The 14,793-nt window shown below is 40.0% G+C and overlaps 1 protein-coding gene across 1 annotated transcript; it reads left to right on the top strand.

Annotated features, from left to right (window-relative positions):
- The first annotated feature begins 7,547 nt into the window (after positions 1-7,547).
- On the top strand, positions 7,548-11,471 carry psma4 (proteasome 20S subunit alpha 4). Its single transcript, XM_084363935.1, has 9 exons — positions 7,548-7,606; positions 8,083-8,107; positions 8,362-8,404; positions 8,610-8,772; positions 8,968-9,045; positions 9,149-9,237; positions 9,406-9,536; positions 10,155-10,278; positions 11,184-11,471. The coding sequence occupies exons 2-9, from the start codon at positions 8,105-8,107 to the stop codon at positions 11,336-11,338; spliced, it is 786 nt and encodes a 261-aa protein (XP_084220061.1). The 5' UTR covers positions 7,548-7,606; positions 8,083-8,104; the 3' UTR covers positions 11,339-11,471.
- The last annotated feature ends 3,322 nt before the right edge of the window (positions 11,472-14,793 follow it).

Genomic DNA, 14,793 nt, shown 5'->3' with positions numbered 1-14,793 from the left:
TTTATATGGACAACAACAGAGTTTTAATCAAAACTGGGGCTAGAAAGGCTGCAAACCTAAAAATGTTTCTATATGATCTTTTATTTTACTCATTTATTTACTCAGGAACGGCCCATGTACCATCTCAGTCTTGTTTTCTGCTGTACTTTCTATTGGGAACAGTACAACATTTAGTTTATTGAGATAAAAACTGATTTATTTTATTTTTACATATATCATGCACACAAATTGAGTTGGATACTGACACACAGGCCAGTAACTGAACCAGTTACGCAGAGAAACCTGCAGGATGACGGCCAAAGCTCTTTATCATGACTAACTTTAAACCTGTCTCATGTCTTGTCTTCCTGCTGCTCACATGCAGAGTTGTGATTCATGTGTTTCTTCTGGCTTTCCATCTTACCGCAATACTGCTGATTTATTGGCACTGTTGTCAAAGGGTTGAAGCTAAGAGACGTAATTAAGTTGAGACATTTCAACGTGATGCGTAATATCTCCCATCAACTGTTCCGTAACATCTCTCACACTGCTGGTGTCGTTTCTTATAAATGGAAACCAAAGAGAGGGGCAAAGAAGGGCTGTAGATTTAGCCGCACTGATTGAGAAATCTCAACAATTGTTGGACAGACTGGCTCCAGTGTTCATGGTCCCCCGACGATGAATTCTCACCACTTTTGTGATCCTTTGACTTTTCTTATCGCACACCCAGAAAGTCAAATCCAATGAAATCACTTGACATCTTTCAGACACTCATGGTCCCTCGAAGATGAAGCTCTCTGACTGACACCATGAGGTTTACATTTGTGTTGAAAGCATTAACTGTATTAATGATGAGAGCTTCCATGTCTGAAAAGTGAAGCCCGTGCCTTAAAATGTGCATTCTGTCTAATGGCCAGCAGGGGGCAACTCCACTAGTTTCAAAAGGAAGTCCAATTGTATGTAAGCTTATGAGAAAATCACCTCATGACCTCAATAAACAGTTTTCTCTATAGCTTTTGGTTGTTGTTTTTGTTTTGGTTGTTTGTTTGTTTGTTTTGTTTTATTGAAGTCTTCTTCAGTACAGCATGATGTTTATTTCACAAATGATGGTCCCATGTGGAGTAATCACACTGCAGCAGGGTGTGCTCGTCACTTCTGGCTCCAAAAAACAACATCGCAACAGCCGTAGTGACAAACTCAAGGCTAAAGCCCACAAACCAGTGGGTGGCGTCACACAGGGGGTTATCACTGGCTTCAAAGTGAAACATCTCGACAACTAAAAAAAAATTGCAACTGTCCCATACTTTTGTTTTTAAACTTGTAAAACTCAGCATTAGTTGTTTATCCGGTCTGTAAAATTAGCAAATGTTAGCACGCTAACATGCTCAACTAAAATAGTAAACATGGTTGCCAGTATTTATTATTATATAGCACAAGCCGTTAGCGTAGCTTTAGACTCGTTCTGACCTGCACCGATGAAAAAGGCAAAGCTAGTCAGCTGGCACAGTGTTGCCACAGGTCGCCTGGCTGTGTGGTGCCGACTTTAACCAGAAGTGTCAAACAGTGACGTCTGAATTCTCGTGATCTAAACACGTGTAATACAGTAGGAAGTGAGTGTGTGACAATTCATCTTTGCTGTGGAAAATATGGAGTATTTCAGTGACTTAATTATAAGAATGAGTAACAGGTTGTTTCCTCTGTGGGACGTGTTGACGAGCAGCTCTGTGAGTCGATACTCACACTGACACCGCACTCCTCCTTGTCAACGTGGATTTATCAGTTGAAAGGTCAGCGTCGTTTTGTTTTCGTTATGACCGTGGGGGTGTTCAGTGAAATCCAACTCTTTTTCAGGTGCATAGAAAATAACACACACAGTGAATCTTTGGTGAATCTAATTAGGGCAGATTTAGCAGCAGATCTCAGATAAACGGCTCCGGGGCTGCTTACTCCTGACAGACAATACCTCCGCAGGCAGGGGACTGACACTCATTACCTTCCAGTGTGTGTGAGGGAAGAAAACAGATCGCACACACTCCTGTGGCGAGTTTGAAAACATCCCACCTGTTTTTCACAGGATCGGTTTCCAGCCTGGTGACATATTTACCAGCCAGACATTTTGAAAAGGAAATCCTCCCTTCGGCCCTGAAAGCTGGAATCCAACTCCTCGTCGAGGGGCCCTCGGCGTGCACGTTCGGGCCGGCGCCGGTGTTCAAAATGACAGGAGCTTCACATAAAATAACAGAGACAGTAGCTGAGGGCAGAGGGTGGGCTGATGGAGACAATAGGCTGGAAAGGTTGAAATGGAGGGGAGCATAGCCAGGGGGGCTACGTCAACCAGAAAACTGAGACGGGATGAAAAAAATCCTCAAAACAGAGAAAGCAGCAACAATGGGGCCTCTTGGTATTTCAGCGATTGTCACATTTGAACATTTTTGAAGGTGAAATAAGAATCCATGTGCAGAAAAGCCAAAACCAAGGAATATTTTCACATTTTGGGAAATTAGATGAGAAGTCTGGCACATGAAAACGGTATCTAAGGAAAGGAAACGCCACTGTTCGAATTATCTGCCCCCTCAAGTGGTTGCCAGTGTGTGCACTAGCTAATGTTGCTAACGCTATCAACAGCGTTATATGATTGGCTGACAAACCAAAGGTAGAAACTGGAACTGACCTTCAGAGTTCATACACGGAACAAAATGCTCTGTGGATGTGTTATTATTATTTTTTGAATGATTTGTCTACATAAAAATGTAAAAAAGTTCTCAATATCAGCTTTTTAAGTTCAAATATATCAATATGTTCTTTCTGTAAAGTCAAGCACAATAAGTGAAAAAGGGATTCAGTGTTTCTCAACCTAAATGTGATTTGTGTTGCAGAAACACAACAGTAATTTATTTAACAGTGTGTAATTTCCTAGTAATTTCCCAGAAATAACAATGTAACCTGGTGCTAATTACAGTCAAAACAGAGATGACGCTCTGAGGCAGTTATTTGAGTTAGAGTTTAGTTACTTGAGTCTACAGGCAGCTGTTTGAATCTAAAACTCTGCAGAAAATATTAACTGAGCCGCTTACTTAATGAATAAAATCAAGATTATACAACATTTCTATATTCTTTGGAAATGCGTGGCAGGATACAGATCTGCTGATGACCATTTTATTGCATCATGCCTCGATTCATCTGTCTGATGAGGTCTGACTAAGCAGCCAGGTGGGTGTTTATGCCTAAACGATCAGATCCCAGAACTGCTTTCCAACTGCCAGTGAACAGGCTGTGATGTAAACATTGAACACTTGAGTGCAGAAATGGCATCAATCTCACACCCACCTGAGATGACACACCTGTGGGATACCTGTCACAGATCCCATGATCCCTTGGACGTCCCATTATTTCAACATCACAGCTGTTTTTTTCTGTTTAGTCATGGTTTTCGAATTGGTCTCGTCAGATGATGATGCCAGGTAGACGTTGTGACTCATCAAACCAAGACTAAAAATAGATTTAACTTGGAAAAGGGGGATTCACTGGGAACAGACTCTGTCTGATGTTCTGATGTTGGGAAATAACACACGGAAAATCAGATGCTTTCCTGGATTCAAAACACCAAGGTCAAAGTCAGTGACCCGATAAACACTGATCCAACTGAAAGCTTCAAAATCATGATTCAGGCCTATAAACATTTCACTGATGTTCGCCACTCCCAACACGTATGCTACACACAAATGGTTGCCACATTTCTTTTCACGTTTCACCATCTTCTGAAAGCTGTGAAAATAAATGACATTTTCATGAAGTGATAATAATGCTAGAAAAAGTCAAAACAACAGGATCCCAGCTGAATTTTACTGAAATAACTTCAAGCACAAGAACTGCATGTTTCTTTTCACACACGTCTCTCATTAGTTGTACAAATAACAAGTCCAAGTTTGTACACAAGGCTCTCTGCAACATTGACTTTGGGATCCGACTGATGTGCTTTATGATTATCACCTTTTTTAACCCAGTCAACAACCTGTCCATCTTGTAGCCTACATCTCATTTCATTGGTTTATCTATAGGCTAAATCTTGCTAACCTGAATCTTGATTGTCTTTATCAAGGACCAAAAGACATTGATTCAAAGATTTTTTTTAAATGATGCCAAAAAGATAGAAAGTAGCTAACTAGCCTGGCTAACATTGTAAGAATCCGCGTAGCTATAACTAACGTTATGTTAAAAGTTTGTACATAATTAATTTAATTATTAGCATCTCTTACACTTGGCTGGCATAGTTTTATGGTGAAAGTTAGTTTCAGCTATAGCTAGGAAAAAGGCTGGTGCCTTTTTCCTAGCTATAGCTGAAACTAACTTTCACCATAAAACTATTCCAGCTAGTAAGCTACTTTCTAACTTAATGGCATCATTCTCACCTTCAAAGCTATCTAGCTGAAGCTAACTGTAATGCTAATAATTTATATTACGTATGTACAAACTTGTAAAATTAGCTAAAGCCATCAAGCTTGTTCTTCCAATGTTAGCTAGGCTAGTTAGTTAGACGCAATGTTTAAACATTGGCTATTTAACTTTGGTTTCACTCCACATTCCCACTCAGTGGCTCTGTACTTTCCCAGGGAAAAGCTGCATTAGCCTCTACAATGATAGAGCAAACATACAGTATTCTGCCTACTTTTTTGCATTAGTTGTTTTGGTATTTTCCCCTTCCACATACTTTGCATACATTTGGTAGTTAAATACATGTTAGAGTAATGTTACAGGGAGAGTCTGACAGTGTGACAGTGAGTGTAAATGTTCGGTTTATCTATGGATCTGTGCCATCCTCCTGATTGGTAGCTGGCCACCCCAGCCTCCCATATTTCATCAGGCTGCTGGGTACCGTTTGCCACTGTGTTGGGTTTTATAGTGTCCAATAAAAATCCCTCAGAAGCAGTCCCGCAGCACTGGCAGCCAAATAATGATTACAAAAACAAATGCTGCTTCAGTGATACCAAACAATTGGAGGCCAGAGGAGATTGGATAGTTCACATCCATCACTCAACCGTAAGCCTGTATGTCAAAACAATGTGGCCACTTGCTAAAAGAGATTAATCCAGAGTAGTCGTAGAAAATAAATGTTCTGGGTTCAGCTCAAATTAAAAATTACAGTCTGCAGCGAGCACAACGTGAGACCAGTGTCAGAGGCCTTTAAAAGATAAATATGGTGAAGGAGCTATAAACTGGCCTCAGGCATATCCAGGAGGATCTGCGAGCCAGCTCCACAGGGGAGACTGAGGCCAGCAAAACAAATCAAAACACAGTATACTCCTCATCTCTGAATAAACAGTGCGGTGTTATGGCTTGTTTATTGCGGCGTTGCAGCTGCAACTCTGTACTCTCCTGAGCCAATCCTCTGAGAACAATGTGAGGATGTGATTATTTTTGATAATCTCAAGGTAAGCTGCCAGGCTGTGGCAACCGTGCACACTGTGTAACTGAGAGGGAAACCTCACACGAGAAACAAAAAGGTTTCTTCTACACAGCTACAGTACATTAATCCAATCGGACCAAAGTATAAATCACTGACTGGTTCTTATCATGTGATTTCAGATGAAGAAAGAAGTGTGTTTTCAGGACAAAACAGGATTTGTAGACAGACTTTACTGACAACAGAGATGACTGTTTATGTGTCATTATTCATGCTGTGTGTTTGGTTGAGGTTGAATAAAAATGAGCAAAATAAGCTTAGGAAAACACCCCTTCAGTTTCAGTAGCAACTCATGAATCATCCCGAACATTAATCCAACCAAACACTGGTTTGAACCTACAAACACTTCATAAGACACTGAGTCAGGATGATCTTTCTCTGGTACGTCTTCCACATTTGTCACAGAAGCGATAACATTTTAATTAGAATAAATAAGCCTGAAAATCCAGCAGGAGAAAATCCAAAGACAGAGACTGAATAAGGATTGAAATGCGACCACACACACATGCACAGACCCACACCACCTGACCATAGATGTCAGAGGTCAGAGGTCAGCTACAGCACACACGCTGATTTACTGCAGCAACCATAAATCAAAATGTTCGGCAGCTTCGAGGACTTCTATGCTGAAGCGAATTCTTGACTGGTCAGTTTTATGACTAGATAACTATTTCCAGATCAAGTGCAATAAATCCCAGTTAAACTCTGAAGTCAATGGGCCTAATCTTCACCACATACTCAAGGCGAGGGGGCCCCCTGGTGGTGAAGATGATTAATTGCACAAAGGCACAGCCAGCACTGCCGAAACTGCTTAGTATGAAAGTATGAATCGCTGTCTTTATTATTTTGTGAATTATTTTTGATAGACTTCAGGTTTGTAAATTGTCTTCATGTATTTGAAGTGATTTGATACCTATAGGAAAGGTTCACACTTTTTCAAGGCCGTCTTAAAACCATAAGAAGATTGAAACAGGTCTTGCTTGCTGTAATCTTTCCTCCTGTCCTGTTCACACTGGCTCTTGTATGATCCCTTCTTAACACACTTCCAATTAAAGCGATCGGGGACAAAATCCACAGTGGAAGGTTGATTATATCAATTTGGTACCTTTGAACACTACAGTGTTTTGGTACAATCTTCCCTCTTTGTGTTTCCTTGATATTTCCTTGCTGAGCTGTGACTGAGAGACAGAAACACAAAGAGGGACTTGCATTAGGAAGTCAGTATGAATATGAGTGATAGTTAAAACAAGCAGAAGCTGTTTCGTTGCACATATGGGCTGTGGACCTATGCTTCAAACCTTTTTTTAACACGTTATTCTATGATGTACAATGTGTTATTACTGGCTGAAACTCATGATGTATATACGTTTGAAAGTGACTTCTATCTGGCCACAGAAAGAAGAAGTCAAATAAACTCAGATTTTTCTTTTTTTCATATTTCATAATACAGAAGAAGGAAGTTAAGCAACAAAGTGCATCCTTCAGTCTTAAAATCAGAACTTATTATATGTATTTGAACCACAATGACTCAAGTTGTGACTTGTAAATCCTGTTTACATTAATATGATATGCAGGCTATGAACAACTAAATTGTGAATTGTTTAGCAAAAAGGTTATGTCTTGAAGAAAAATTCGATTTTTAGGCATACTTAAAAAAACAACAACAAGTTAAATCCAATTGAAAATAGTAATATTTGCAGTTAAATTACCCAGGGGGGGATTCACATTAAAAATATAAATTACTTTAACATGGCTCCAGATTGTTAATAGATGATGAAAATGACTAAATCTGGCCATTATTTTACAGCAAAATTAAATTTGTAAAAGAGTATGTGAGTGTGGCAAATTTCTATATCAGTAAAGACTGAAATAAAAACATCTGTGGGGTAGGCTAGCCCATATGTCGGATTATATAGAGTTTTATACATTATTATATTATTAATATTTATATATTTATATTTAACGTTAGTTTCTTGTCTTATTTGGAATACAGACTGTCAATGGTAATGGTAATGTTTTTTCAGTTTCTTTAAAGGTAACAGGACAAGGTAAAGTCAGTGAGACAAATAAATAAATTAATAATAAACGGGCGCGCCTAAATGTCGTCATCGCCTCGCCTTTTGGTGATGTCATCAACACGCGCCCCACAACAAGCTCTGTAAGACGGTAAGCAATTTCATGTTTTACGAATTAAAGATTGTAGCTGTGTTTTATTTAAAGTTATTGTCTTCAGTCTTGGTTTATGTGTGAAATATTTACAATTAAGAGTATTTTACTAGCTACGTGTGAAAGCATCAAGCGCAGCGGTGGCGAAAATTTTGTTGATTCATCTCCATTTGTGTTCGCAGTTAACCGGCGATCAGTTAGCTAAAACCTGTGAGTTACGTTAGCTAGCGTCAACCTAAACAACCTGAGCTACTAAAGGAGTTTAATACCAACCTCAACTAGCTGTTTGACACCAAAGACGTCAGCGACTCTTAGTTTTGTCTCTTTCACTTTCACTGACACAAGCTGCAGATGACGAAGCAAATCTGTAGCTATTGAATTGAATTTTTTTTTTACGTTACGCTAGCTGGTTAGCTCCAATAAACTTAGCTAACTGCAATAAAGATTAACTTGTTATTTGTTTTCCTCGATTGCAGGGTTTGACTGCAGTCTCCAAACATGGTGAGTCAACTCAATTGCTAGCATAAAAGTAATATCGATGATGTGCTGCTCAGCTTCCTTCTCTGTCTTATTTCTCACGATATGAAAACACATAATCTCCACAGCTAGTCAGCTTTTTTGACAAGATGTGAAACTTTAAGTTATTATTTGTCCATTAGATAAATAGGAATATTGCATGTTGATGCTGCATGAAGGCAAACCTTGTGGACAAATTGTGTCCAAGTAGATTTCAACTGTTTTCTGCTTCCTTTCAGTCTCGTCGATATGATTCACGAACAACCATCTTCTCACCAGAGGGTAAGATTTCTTGAATGAGGCTGCTAGATGTTTATGATGTTTCTTCCAATTGCTTTTTTATATTAGGTTAATCTATTTTTTGAAGAATATTTCAACCATACATACATAACTTTTACATGTTCAGGCCAGGAGCAGGAAGCTTGTGTTTTTTAATTTCTAGTTTTTCAGTGCTTTGGGTTTGTGACCGTGTGTCATTCATTTGCAGGGCGCCTGTATCAGGTCGAGTATGCCATGGAAGCCATCGGCCACGCGGGCACCTGCTTGGGAATTTTAGCCAACGATGGCGTGCTGCTGGCTGCTGAGAGGAGGAACATTCACAAGCTGCTGGATGAGGTGTTTTTCTCAGAGAAAATCTACAAACTGAATGAGTGAGTTCCTTCTGCCTCGGCCTCGTTGTTGTAATTTAGTGGCATTGGTCTGCAACTTTAAAAGGGCATTAATTCAACACTCAAAAAATGGAACAACTGTGGCGTTTGTCTAACAGCCAGTGATTGGCATAAACATTTAGATTATAAAAAATCACTGTTTTTGCATTGATCCTCCATCTTTCCATTTCCTCGCAGAGACATGGCGTGCAGCGTGGCAGGAATCACATCAGATGCCAACGTGCTGACCAATGAACTGAGACTTATAGCACAGAGGTAAATTTTAGTCAGGAACACAGTCTTCATTTCTGCCTCAGCCAAATGGTTTAAGTGGGACAAACTATTAATATGAATGTGGTGATCTGCATCGCTGTTGCAGGTACCTGCTGCAGTACCAGGAGCCAATCCCCTGCGAGCAGCTGGTCACAGCTCTGTGTGACATCAAACAGGCCTACACCCAGTTTGGAGGTACAAAGCAGCACCACAATATGAAACTATTGTCGTATTAAAATAAAAAGTAACAAAGCCACGGACCCTCTGAACTTTTAGTATTTAGATTCACAGAAAAGAACAGCACAGACTTTTCAGCGAAGTCAGCATAATGAAGTCGGTGTATGTGTGTGTCTCTTCTCACAGGAAAGCGTCCCTTTGGAGTCTCGCTGCTCTACATGGGCTGGGATAAACACTACGGCTTCCAGCTCTACCAGAGCGACCCCAGTGGAAACTACGGAGGCTGGAAGGCCACCTGCATCGGAAACAACAGCGCTGTAAGACTCACAGGAGTGCCTGAAAGTGCCTCCCCAAGGATAACATTATTAATAATACATTGAATCATAAGTTAAACCTAACTCTGTGGAATCTGAATATTTTTATATGAACAGTTGGCCAAAGCATTCAGACAAAAGTGAGGGAATTATAAAGCTGCTATTCCCCACACTGACACTGGAGGGTGCAGCTGCCTACAGTTTTAAAACACAGTGGCCATGAAAAGGACTGGACGCGCTCACAATAAACAGACATGCTGTGGCCTACTTTGTGCTGACTCTCGGGGCAGCTAATTGTGTAAGACTTGATTCACGGTGGCTTTGTGAATCTTAATGGCTCTCCACAGGGCTACACACAAAGTATTGTGGGTAACAGAGTTGCCTCAGAGCATTGTATGAACACCGTGCACTTTAAGTTTGCATGTCTCCAGTGAGGAAACACACACCTGACTGTGTTACTGTTGTGCACACAGAGAGAGCCATACAGGAGCAGATATCAGATGTAGCAGCTGGTAATAGTGTGACAGGAGACGATAAAAAGGTTTTGTAAATATTTCTGATGGACGTTGTTTTGGAACTTGGGTGTGATTTTTTTACTTTGTGTTGTTTGCTCACTTGTAGGCAGCTGTCTCCATGCTGAAGCAGGACTTCAAGGAGGGAGAGATGACACTTTCCTCGGCCCTCGCTCTTGCCGTAAAAGTTCTCAATAAAACCATGGACGTCAGCAAGCTGTCTGCAGAGAAAGGTGCAGATTTTAGTAGTTAGATGGAGAGAAGTACAGATATTGAGCATTTTAAAGGATTTTACCTATAATTAAGGTACCTATAATAAAGGGCAAATGCTTACTTTTTTAAACTGGCAGTCTCATTGGTATAAAGGTGTTTGTTTCAAAAGGTTCCTGAAAATGAAACGGTTACTGGATATAGAAATTGTAATACAGCCAGACAACCAGTGATCAAGCAACAAAAGGAAACCATAACAGACATTTTTATACATAATGTTAAAACGTGGTGGTTCATAGAGAGAAACTCAGAGAAATATCACAGATTCAGTTAGTGACAGCGTTTTTACAGCCTGCTCTGCTGCCCCCATGTAGCCAAAGAAAAAAACCCAGAAAACAATGAATACTTTGTTAAAGGTGCTCACGTACTGTTTCAGCATCAATAAAACCCAACCAATCAAAAGGAAGACATTAATGTAACTACTGTAAACAAATACAGGTATTATTGTAGGTTATCATCATCCATTAGCTGCTATAAGGCTTTTGCCGTTTTGTGAGTCTGGTTTATAGTATTCATGACACAGTGACAAATAACTACTTAGAGGTTCCTGTTCTTAACAATAAGAGCACTACACCACAGAAAACAAAGGCCACCTTTGTGCTTTCAATGTGGTTTTATTTGCTAAAGTTTTTTGTCTAGTGTACACAGTCAGTGCGTGAGCCTACACAGTACACAGTAGGTTAATTATACCTGGTCAACCGGTTTCGTGACTGGTCAGGTGATAACTATGCCTCCTTGTTCCAACATGCATCTGTGTGGAGCTTTGAGCTTTCACTTACATATGGATAGGCACAACAAGAGTACAGAGCCACTTAATATGTTCTCTTCCAGCAGCTGGTTCCTACTGTCTCTTTCTCTGTTGTTTCAGTTGAGATCGCCACACTGACCCGCGAGAACGGCAAGACCTGCATCAAAGTGCTGAAGCTGAAGGAGGTCGAGGAGCTGATCAAGAAGCACGAAGCAGAAGAGGCCAAAGCTGAGAAAGACAAGAAGGAGAAGGAGCAGAAAGAGAAAGACAAGTAGTGACGCTGACCCGCGCTTTTTGAGTTTTGTGTGTGAGAATGAGTGTGAGCTTGTGAGTGTGAATGTAAAATCTGAGTCTTCAGGTATCTTTGCCTTTGTGTTGTTTCTTAAAATAAATCCAGATGATGAATTATTGACTAGTGATTTTTGTCTTCTTTAGTGGTTTATATCTGTTTGACATTAACCACCTCTAACATGATTAAAGTTGCAGTGTTTGGCTTTAAACAGCTCAAAACATTTATGGTCAAAACAAGAATTATGTATTACCTTTCAATCGTGAAGTGGCAGAACTGAACTAGCAAGAGTAGTTAAAGAGAATCTGCTCTTTTTGTTTCATCCCACTTCAAATGTTGAATAGCTCTTGTTTATCCCTTCTATTACTTTCATGGATTATGTGGATTTAGAGTTGAAATCAATACAGGATTAGAGCTGAATGTGTGTGCTCAGTCTGTTGTAGGACAGAGCAGATGGTCTTGATGTATTCTGCATGAATTGTGTAATGCATACTTTAAAACTGTTATGAAATAGGAGACCATGATTACACAATGACAAATATAAATGTTTAACTCTGTTTAAGTCGGGATGCTAGGTGTTTTCCAGTCCTTGTAAAACAGGAAGTTTAGAGAGATGGTCGGGAGGAAAGTTTTGCCAATACTGTCAGTGTAGTTTCTAAACATTATACATCAGTGACATTAATTTAAAGTAGCTGTAATCAGCATTTTTACTGTTATGTGTGAAATGAGCACGGATGAATCTACAGAAGTGTCATCTGAATCTGCAGCTCTTTTCAGGTTTTCAGAAATGTATTTAGTTTTAGTTCAATGTTAAGCTGTCATTGCAACTTTATTGTTGTGGTACACTCATAGTGTCAGGTTTTCAGGTGCAGCAGGCAGCTGTTTTCAGCAAAAACACTCTTAAAGCCCCCCGTACACGACAGCAGACAGACAAAATCTGCCTCTAGCTGGTGAACATGGCGAAACATTTAGCAGCTAAAGAGTTAGATATTTACATCAGGAGTGGGTAGAAACCAAATAGTCTGACTTGCATTCTTCACGTGGCCACTAACACGACTCCAACTAGATGATGAGGTGTTAACTGTGAGCCAATAAGCCATTAAAAGGTAATGACAAGTCAGCGATAGCGATGTGTTCAGCTTGTTTTTGCTGCTCCCAAGTATCTGAAAAAATCAGTTGTTGTAGGATTAAAGACAATATAGACTACATTGAGGTCAAGAGTGCACATTGATCGAACAGTCTCACCTCAAGGTCCATTTAGTAGCTGTTCCTACCAACATGAACGATAAGTCCTTAAAGCCAACAGAAAAATGGAAATAAGTATCTACTGATGAAGATGATGTGATATGAGTGAAAGCTCCTGAGCTACTAAGTGTGGTTATTATTTTATTCGACCGCTGTCTTCAGGTCAAGAATGAACCTCAGCTCCTGAACAGCCACTCAGTGTGGTGAGGTTATTGTGTGAGCTGCTGTTACTGAGGTCAAGAATGAACTCATCACATAAGTCTTAAAAGAAACCAGAAAAAACAAAATATGAACGTCTCTATCTGCTGCTAAAGAACATATCAGATGATCAGAAGCTCCAGAGGAGCTACTAAATGGACCTTGTGGGGAGATTATTCTGTCAGCAGTAGTAATGTCGGTACACTATGAGATAATACAGTGTAAAAGTAGGTTTTCATTGAGGACATTACATTTGATCTGCGGTCTGCAGCAGTGTAAGTCTCTTTAGAGAGGATTAGCTATTGACTGGCCGCTTTTAACTCGGCTAAACGGATACTGGAAACTGAGATGCGAGGACAAACATAGGCAGATTCTGGGAAACGCCATGCTTTGAGTGCGGCTGATGTGGTAGCTGCTCATCAGCCTCAATCTGAGGTGAGTTTATATAAAATGGACATGAGATTAAGGTCAGGAGGGGACTATCCACCTCTTGTCTTGCAGTCCAGGGGATTACTGACACAGCTTGAACGACTGACTTCAGATTTTCAGTGCACCGTTGTGTCATGATGACATGATGTAAGCAGAAGCAGTTATATAAGGCCAGAAACAGCAGGGGGACCTTAAGCCAGAAAGATGAATTCATCTTCTGGGACCTAGAGACACATTTTTCAGGTGAGAACTGTTTTGTAGCGCCCCTAGTGGTCAAATATCACTATAACACTAACACAGGGACTTTCCAGACTGTCTTGATGTGTGAAATATAAATGCTTTTGAGGTGTGGTCTTGTTTTATTGTAATGACAAGGCCCCAAATAGATAGCTGCCACTCAGAATGAGAGATATGGTGACCCTGGAGAGCAAAAAACATCACAGGGAACTCAAATATTTTGGAAAAAACAATACAACTTTTTTTGACCACTTGTAGCTCTATGGAGCAATGTTTGTATGAGTGGGTCCCCATTTGTTTTGTACTGTACACAAGCTGGTGATACCCATTATTCTGTGGAGCCAAAGTGGTCATGGTAATGCGCAAATTTGTGTAGCAATGTGTCAGCAAAGGCAGTGAAGAAGACTGAGCGAGGGTGAATAATCAGTGTTAACTATTTAAAATATTATGAAAGAATTTGGCAAAATTTTGGAAGGGAATCTGTTCCACACACGTTTGACTCGAATCAGTGTTTTAATGACTTGCAATGACAAATGATTTGACTCGACTTGAAAGTTAAAGACTTGACGTGAGACATGATGACTTGTCTGTGTTTATTTTATGTTTTCAGTTCATTTTTTTTTTTTTTCAGTATTTCACTGAGTAAAATTGATGGGAAAGGAATATCAGACTAAGCTTTTATAAAGTTATTTGCTTTTTGTTTGATCACTTCATTGTTCAGAATATCAATGATTATAATACAAATTCAACTCATTTTCAGACTTTTTAAGAGGTCACATAAATGGGCAAATAACATCATTATTAGACAGGTACTGATACCTTGTCTTTTCTCTTTACAAAGACCAAATACTGCAGGTGAGACTGCAGGATCTCGGAGGGGAAAAAGTGACCAAGGATTCGACCAAATGACTTGAGTCACTTGTCTGTATGAAAATAATGTGATCTGGTCAGAAACAATGAAAATAATTAACATAGCTTTTGTTCATTTATGTTTTCTGTAATGTTGTGTTTCCTATTTTATATATTTCGTCCACTGTTTTTGTTTTTGGCACCTCCGGGCCGCTGTACTGCAGCTTAAAGCTCTGAACACAGACTGAATGGCTTTTCTCCTTCAGGAGGACACAACAAAGGTTTTGAAACGGGTTGCTGCTGTATTAGGGAGGCCGATATAGCACAGCTGAGTCCATCCTGGCCCGGTCACTGAAAATAGATCTCATAGATCAACTGACTTGGGAGGTTGCAGTCTCTGGCGAGAAGCCAGCGGTGAGCTGTAATGTGCTGTGAGCTGAGCTGGTTGGAGATTATCGCCTGAGTCAGCAGTCGGCTGAAACA

Source organism: Pagrus pagrus (assembly GCF_965226575.1).
Source record: "Pagrus pagrus genome assembly, chromosome: 10".
Lineage (NCBI taxonomy): Eukaryota > Metazoa > Chordata > Actinopteri > Spariformes > Sparidae > Pagrus > Pagrus pagrus.
This window is presented reverse-complemented; position numbering and strand designations above follow the sequence as displayed.

Coding starts and splice junctions, on each gene's coding strand:
- psma4 (XM_084363935.1), top strand. Junction 8,405..8,609: donor AACCATCTTCTCACCAGAGG/GTAAGATTTCTT, acceptor ATTCATTTGCAG/GGCGCCTGTATCAGGTCGAG. Junction 10,279..11,183: donor CAAGCTGTCTGCAGAGAAAG/GTGCAGATTTTA, acceptor CTGTTGTTTCAG/TTGAGATCGCCACACTGACC.